Source organism: Dermacentor variabilis, unplaced genomic scaffold (genome assembly GCF_050947875.1).
Source record: "Dermacentor variabilis isolate Ectoservices unplaced genomic scaffold, ASM5094787v1 scaffold_13, whole genome shotgun sequence".
Lineage (NCBI taxonomy): Eukaryota > Metazoa > Arthropoda > Arachnida > Ixodida > Ixodidae > Dermacentor > Dermacentor variabilis.
In genome coordinates, this window is record NW_027460291.1 from 10773452 (window position 1) to 10781871 (window position 8420).

The 8420-nt window shown below is 49.7% G+C and overlaps 1 protein-coding gene across 1 annotated transcript; it reads left to right on the forward strand.

Annotated features, from left to right (window-relative positions):
• The first annotated feature begins 1086 nt into the window (after positions 1-1086).
• Positions 1087-4048, forward strand: LOC142566761 (uncharacterized). Its single transcript, XM_075677652.1, has 2 exons — positions 1087-2007; positions 3641-4048. The coding sequence occupies exons 1-2, from the start codon at positions 1087-1089 to the stop codon at positions 4046-4048; spliced, it is 1329 nt and encodes a 442-aa protein (XP_075533767.1).
• The last annotated feature ends 4372 nt before the right edge of the window (positions 4049-8420 follow it).

An 8420-nucleotide genomic window follows, 5' to 3' on the forward strand; every position in this document is an offset into this window, starting at 1 on the left:
GGCCCAGTGCCGCGCGCTGGATGCGTGGGGCGCTGGGCAGGCGCGGCGTACTGGGAGGCGCTGGCTACTGGTGCGAAAAACAGCTCTAGCGCGTTAAATACGCAGTGCCTGGACACCGTCTGTATTTTTTTGCATACAAAAAGCAACAGAGAGTGTTTTAGTGCAATAAAAAACGAAAGAAACCCCGCTAAAATCAAAATGCTCCGACGAGGATTCGATCGTTGCACGTACAGATCCCAAGCCTGGCTCATTACTGCGACGTCACGCCAGCAGAAGAACATGAACAGATAATTTACCATGTGAACATCGAGAAGCACCTTTAGTTTCCCCGAGAGACGTCTCGCACAGACATGGTAGATGCGTTATCGCCCAGCAACTAAAACTCACGCGTGTGCCACAAAGAAAAATTTGCTGTCCGTATTCAATAGCGTGCTGGGAAGTGCCATAACATCGATTTTCACTTGCGATTGGTCTTTTAATTTCGAAAAAAGTTCTAAATCAACGGCCGACTGCGGACGCTGTATGGGCTGTTACTGCCGATTTCGATAGCCGTTTCTTGTTCTTCACGTAAGGGATATGCTATGTTTTCTTAGTTCAGCGATGCCTTTCACTCTACACGTCTTTTTAGACATATATCTTCGTCAGAGAAGCGCAGGCTGGTGCTGGGAGCCTTTGGCGACAGCACTCATACCTGCCTTAATGACGCGTCACATCGGCGCTTATGGCTTCTTGTGCTGGTACTGTACACGTGAAAAAATGGTTTATTTAAAAACACCGATGCGAAAGCTGAATTACAGAGTGATTTATCCTTGTTAGACTTCTTGATTCCTGAGCCTGGACGCGCCGATAGCGTGCAGACGGATTCGGCGCATACGCTAGGCCTAATCTTCCGTGGGGACCGATCTCTGTGCGGGTAGCTGGCGAAAGCTAAAATGTGTGTATTTGAGCCGCAGAACTTTTTAGTACAATAGGGAAAGTAGAAGCGCACGAATCGCCTCAGCTTTGTTATCGGGACGGTAATATCAATCAGCGGTAGGCTTCGAACTCGGGGTCCGTTCGAGCGCGTCTGAACGACTTCTGGACTTCATGTCGAACGAGCGCCTTCTTCCACAAGAGCAAGTCCTCCCGGTGACAGTCATCAAGCAACGCTTCAGCATGGCAGGAATCAAGCCTCCTAGGCCTTTCGACTTCCAGAACGCTGCGGACTGGCCCGCCTGGATGGACGAATTAGACGACTACAGATTCGCATCCGGACTACATGAGAAACCAGACGAAGTAAAAGTAAGGACTCTTCTCTATACCATGGGCAGAAAGTCACGGGAGATTCTTCGGTCGCTAAACGTGAAAGACGAAGAAATGGAGGACTTAAACCTCGTAAAGTCAAAATTTAAGGGCTATTTCGTCCATACCAAGAACCCAGTCTACGAGAGTGCTCGCTATAATATACGCCGCCAGCAACTGGGAGAAACAGTAGAGCAGTTTGCAACCGAGCTTAACAGGCCAGCAGACAGATGCGAGTTCAAAGAAATGAAGGAAGGCCTAATAAGAGACCGCTTCGTAGTAGGACTACGAGACCAGCTTCTCTCGGAAGAACTACAGATGGATCCTAATCTCACGCTGAGCACTGCTTTCGCAAAAGCGCGTACAAGCGAAACGGTACAGAAACAGCAAGCCGAGCTAAAAGAGCACGAGGGCGCTATCCCAGAAGCTTGCGTCGCCGCAGTAAAGCCCGAGAAAACCCCTGGAAAGAGCAAAAAGTTTACACTCGGTCAGAAGCCAGGTTATCGTGGAAAGTCCTGCAGTTTCTGCGCCGGACCATTTCATCCGAGAAGCTGTTGTCCAGCGAAACAGGAAAGATGCAGGTTTTGCCGAAAGTTGGGCCATTTCGAAAAGGCGTGCCGAAAAACGAGGCAAGCAGACGGGAATCTTGACGACATTGCCGAACCTGATAAATTTCTTGGCACGGTCGAGCAATCGGCGAACACACCATCTGACCACTTCGTCACGGTACTGATAAACGACCATAAGCTCCTCATGAAAGTAGATACGGCACCCGCCGTGGTTGCTCAGTGGCTATGGTGTTGGGCTGTTGAGCACGAGGTCGCGGGATCGAATCCCGGCCACGGCGGCCGCATTTCGATGGGGGCGAAATGCGAAAACACCCGTGTGCTTAGATTTAGGTGCACGTTAAAGAACTCCAGGTGGTCAAAATTTCCGGAGTCCTCCACTACGGCGTGCCTCATAATCAGAAAGTGGTTTTGGCACGTAAAACCCCAAATATTATTATTATTAAAGTAGATACGGGAGCCGAAGTGACAGTCATCGGGCAAAATTTTCCTTTACTTCCGCGTTCTCTGGACAAAGCAGGTGATCTTAAAGGACCGAACAACGCAACCATCCGCACGATCGGAAAATTTGACGCTCAAGTAACTTGGAAAGACAACTGTTCGAAGCAGTCCATTCACGTCGTGCTGTTGCGTACTCCAGGGTAGCGTACCATACTGCTGCCGACAAGTAGCGACGCCTGCCTATCGAAGCTCGACCGACATTACTTATTGGGTAGGGTGGCGTTGTCGGCCGGCTGCAGGCATCCGGTAGATCATGGCGACCAAGCAGGGGCGAGACGATTTGCTAGTGCGAAACTTGCACGATTTATTCAAAGGTAGTTGAAAGAAAATAAGGAAAGCAGGAAGTAAGAAGTATCAGTATGAAGTATGAAGTCTCTCCAAAGTACATTTCGGAGCCCCTTAAATAGGCTCTCTACAAGTGTGGGCGGCATCTTGCTTCCGTCGAAGGACACGTGACAGGCATGGAGAGAAGCCCCCTCCTCCTGCAATACCAAGCACGGGTAGGAGAGGTCGATCCTCTCATCGACGAATCCGGGGAGAAGGTCGGGTGAATGACTTCTCCAGCGTCGTGGGGTCCGGCAAAGAGAAGGTGAGGGGGATGAGGTAAGCACACACGATGCTACGACCATGAGAGGAGTGGAAGAGGTCACCCGTGGGCTTCGGCTCAGGGGGTAGGGCGAATGACCTCTCCGGCGCTCGTGGGCTCCGGCTCAGGCGGTAGAGTGAATGACCTTTCCGGCGCTCGTGGGCTCCGGCTCAGGGGGTAGGGTGAATGACCGCTCGCCACGTGGTGTCAGATGCCAACCCTAACAGTGCATAACTTGCGCACACCCTTCTTGGGACTACCAGCTATCAAAGCCCTAGGAATCGTTCGCTTCCTAGATGACTTAGGAACTGCTGAAGCCATCGTAAGCAGGTATCCTAAGGAATTCCAAGGCACGGGTTCCATATCTGGAGAACATACCATACGTCTCGTTCCGAATGCAACACCGTACGCCCTGTCTACACCCAGACGGATTCCTATTCCCATGAAGGAAAAAGTCAAGCAAGAACTGGACAGGCTAGAACGAGAAGGAATGATACAACAGGTCGAAGAACCGACAGAATGGTGCGCTCCTATCGTACCCGTAATGAAGCCGTCTGGAGCAGTAAGGATATGCGTCGACTTAACGCAACTGAACCAATTTGTCAGACGCGAGCGTCATCAGCTACCAACGGTACAGCAAGTCATGCGAAGCTTCCAGGAAGCCAAGGTCTTTTCTAAACTGGACGCGAATTCTGGGTTCTACCAGGGAAAGCTTTCAGAGGAGTGTCAAAAGCTCACCACTTTTATAACGCCATATGGGCGGTACTGCTACCGCAGGCTGCCTTTCGGGATCACAACTGCACCAAACATTTTTCAAAGAAAGCTCTCGCAGGTCGTTGAAGGCCTAGACGGCGTACTGAACTACTCGGACGACATTCTGGTGTGCGGCAAGAACAAAGTGGAACATGACAACCGCCTTCGTAACGTGCTCGACCGACAGGAACAAACAGGAGTAACCCTTAGCAAGGAAAAATATTGTTTCGCTGTTGAGCAAGTACCATTTCTGGGCATGATCTGTGACGCCAATGGTGTGCGCCCAGATGATCCTGAGAAGATCAAAGCAATCAAGGAGTTGCCTCGACCCCAAAACGTGGCTGAAGTTCGTTCTTTTTAGGCATGATGAACCACCTCGCAAGGTTTCTTCCTGATGCTGCGTCTATATCTGCGCCGCTACGCAGCCTCCTCAACAAAGACAGCGACTGGTGTTGGGGAACTCAACAAGAGGAAGCTTTTGAGAAGATCAAGACTACTCTCAGCTCTAACAGATGCCTGGCAAGATACAACCCCATGTACTCGACAATCGTTTCGCCGGACGCGTCTTCGCAAGGACTTGGCGCCGTACTACTTCAGGATCAGCCATCTGGCGAAAGACGTCAAGTAGCATATGCCTCCAGATCGCTCACGAAAACAGAGCAGAGGTATTCACAAATTGAAAAGGAAGCGTTGGCTTTCACCTGGGCAGCAGAGCGCTTCGACGAATTTCTGAGAGGCCTCACGTTTTTATTTGAGACAGACCACAAGCCCCTCCTTCCGCTACTGGGTCGCGATCCTCTCGATTCTCTTCCACCAAGAATCCAAAGGTTCAGAATGCGTCTTATACGGTACTCGTTCACGCTCACGCACGTGCCGGGTAAAACCATCGCCACAGCGGACTCTTTCTCGAGCCAGAATGATGAACACGGGACTGTCTATCGGGGAATTGTCTGAAGCTGACGTCTCGGCTCACGTGGATGGAGTGATTCGATATGCACTCTCAGATGACATGCTCGACTGCATACGCTCAGAGCAGGCAACGGACCCCGAGTGCGCATCGTTGCTCGAAGCTTGCATGCAAGGTTGGCCCACAAAGGATCGGCTACCGCAAGTTCTCAAACCATTCTGGGCGCATTATGGCAACATCACGGTTTGCAAGCAGTTGCTTCTAAAGGACGCCAGATTACTAATCCCAAGATCTCTGCGGAAAGAAATTGCTTCATAGAATCCACGAAGGGCATCTAGGCATTGCCCGCTGCCGCGCAAACGCTAAGGAATCAGTCTGGTGACCAGGAATTAGCCAGGAAATTGGAACAACCGTAGCCAACTGCTAAATTTGTGCTGCAGAACGCACCCAATTTTTTTAACCGATGATCCCATCTGAAACAACTGAGCTTCCATGGGAGAAAGTCGGAATTGATTTATTTGAGATGAAAGGAGCTGTCTATCTTGTTTTTGTCGACTACCATTGCAGGTGTCCTGAGCTGGCCCTACTGAATCAAGGAACATCGTCACAGGTGGTCATCCAGCACCTGAAAAACATCTTCGCCAGACACGGGATCTCGAAAAGGGTAATATCTGATAACGGACCACAGTTAATCGCATTTGCTTTCATTGATTTTGCAAGAAAATGCGGCTTCATGCATGTCACAACGAGCCCTCGTTACCCACAAGCTAACGGGGAAGCTGAGCGCATGGTAGGGACTCCCAAAAGGCTACTGAAGAAAGCGCCGGAACCCTACATTGCCTTGCTGAATTATAGAAACACACCGGGGCCCAACCAGCTATAGTCCAGCGCAACTGCTAATGAGCCGCCGCTTACGCTCACGAGTGCCATGCATGCCATCCGCTTTAAAGCCGCGAGTGGTAACCGTTTCTCGGAAAAAGCAGGACGAAAAATACAGACAGAAACAAAAGATGTATTTTGACTAACGTGATGCTGCGAGACCTCTTCCCAGTTTATCCGCAGGCAACCAAGTATGGCTGAGAGACAGATGGGCCGAGGGCACAGTCCTTCGTCCATCCTCAACCCCAAGATCCTACTGGGTCCAGACTGCAGGGGGGACCGTACGCAGAAACAGACGCCATCTATTCCTGCTCCCTAACGGCGGAGAAACGAGTCCCGGCCGAACAGCCTCAGCAAAGCATACTGCCAACGGACACGACCGACGATGCGGAAATCGTGGCTAAGCAATCGTCTGACACCCAAGAGACCCTTCCACCGAACGAAACTTCGAAACCAGGGCCGCTATCTCGTACACGTTCGAAAAGCCGACGTTCGATTTCGCCTCGCGCGATTGTCCAGCTTGCGCCGTTATCGTGGCCTTATTAATCTAGTCCAATCGCGTGAGGCGAAATCGAACGTCGGCTTTTCGAACGTGTACAAGATAGCGGCCCTGAGCAAAGAACGACGCGATACGGTCACGTCGTACGAGCGCCGAAAAGACTCGGCATTGATGACTGATTTGTAAAGTGCTTTCCTTTCTTGGTTGGCACACAGTGCTTGTAGAAGGGGGAAGATGTGACGTCATCCTGATACGCACTGTGTGTGCCTGAGCCACAACACACGCTGAGATAAGCGCTATGCTTTCATTTCTTTTAACCAGTTCTCACACGAGTCATGTGACCATTCTGGCTGTATATATTTCACCACGGTACAATGAAAGGGATTCATCGTTGGTCATGGGACGACGAGCGTCTGTCTGTCTGACACACTCCACAACACTGCGACAACGGCGACAACTCCCAGTCATATGTTACGTGCGAATTACTAAAAAAAAAACGCGGCGTCCTCTGCGTTTCCGTGGTTTCGTTCAAGAATTTAGCTATCCGTCCTGTCAAAAGAAAAAAATGCAAAAAAACGAAAGTGATCTTCAGTGTCAAATGTGTACGAATGAACAAGGCAGCTCACGCACCTTTATTCCATGCTGCGACACGAAATAGAGTTTTATGACCCTAAGATCTAGCGTTATTTAGGACAAGTGACTAGTATCAAGCGATGAATTTATATGAAGCATTTATTATTGAGCAGAGTTCGTCCTCGCGTACTGGAACCAGCACGGCACAAACACAACCAGCGTAGTTTCCAGTGCCAACCAGCGCCTGTACGACACAAATCAGTGCGCCCCAGCGCCATGCCAGTGGAACCAGCGTCTCTTCCAGTGTGATCCAGCTCTTATCCAGCGTTCTCACTGGTCTCCCAGTGAGTCCCAGCGAACGCCAGCGCAGCCAGTGCGATCCAGTGCCAAAAGACGCGCTGGTTTCACACTGGAAGGCACTGGAACACGCTGGTTTTTGCAATAGGCATTTCAGAGGTTCTTTTACTATCAAGCAAGAGGATCGTTAAAACGACGCTCATTGACAAAGGTGAACATCACACTAATCGAAATTAGAAAAAACAAAGTAATATGATGGAAGCGTGCATTGTGGTTTCTATCGCATATGCAGGTAAATCGCAAAGATAACCAAGAAACACTAAGCAAAACTGCGCGTTAGCAGCCGCGTCAAATCTATTTGCTGGCATGCACTGACTGCAGCATTTGGGGCGGGAACACAACGAACGCCGCCGCGCATTTCTGGCACACACCACTCAAATGCGACAGGTGCTGCAGAAACGTGATGTTTTTTTTTCGAGGAATCTTCGTGGGTCACACAATACACAGAGAAGGCACGGACGACATGAGCGTGATCCGCGCACTATAAAAACACCGCCACGAAAGCAAGATAGGGAACACATAAGCGTAACCTCTGCCTCACGGGTAAAATTAAAAATCATCGTATATTTTTTGCTGTGCGACGGACACAGTCAGAAAGCACACGGAAACATCACACACGTGTACCTCCGACGTTGTGACGACAATTTCTGGGCTACATTTAAACGACAGCAGGAAGTCACTTCAATGAAAGCGAAGTGACGGCGCAGGTAGTGCAGGTAACGGCTGCGCATAACGTCATTTAGGGGTTTAAGGCCGGTGACTAAAGTTGAAATCGTTGATATGACGCCCCAGCGATAGCTTTCTCAGGGTAAATTGTTCAGATCTTGAAGGCCAGGCTTTTGCTGACTGCATACGGCATAAGCGATTCAAAAGCAAGAATACTATATGTAATTCATTTCTGCCCTAAACTATAGCATACAATATGAGCATGTCAATGTTTCTTCCTGTCTCGCAACCTACGTATGTAGTTAGGCCCAAAATGGCACAAAACCTGCTGTAGTGCTAATTATTGTAGGAGTCACGGAGGCCACAACGGCGGCACAATTATATAGACGGCGCTGGCGGCGCCTGTATTTTCACGGGAAGACTACAAATGGAGCTGTGCAGGGTGATATGGGCTGGACTAGTTTTGAACCGAAGCAAGCTCGCAGTAAAATTGAGTATGAAGAACGGCTAAGGAAGAAAGTAAATGGGCTGGGAGAGTGTTCAGGTATGTGTACAGGAAAAACATTGATTCACAGTGGAGGAAAAGAACTAGGAAGCTTACCAGCAAGTATGCGGCCTGTAGGGTGGGCAACACAGCAACAAAGAAGGTCAAGCGGAAAGTCAGAGAGGCTGAAATAATCTCCTGGGTGGCGGCAATGAAAAAAAAAAGCTGCCATGAGTAACTACTTAAGAGGAAAAAACGAAATCAGGAAAGAAACAACTTATTATAACTCAAAGCGAAGCTCATTACTTTTCGAAGCCAGATCGGGATGCCTTAGAACACGCACGTATAAAGCGACATATAAGAAGGAA

Excerpts from the sequence above, each read along its gene's own strand:
- LOC142566761 (XM_075677652.1), top strand. The coding sequence starts at position 1,087 with ATGTCGAACGAGCGCCTTCTTCCACAAGAGCAAGTCCTCCCGGTGACA. Across the intron at positions 2,008-3,640 it reads CATCTGACCACTTCGTCACG|GGAAAGCTTTCAGAGGAGTG; the intron begins GTACTGATAAAC and ends GGGTTCTACCAG.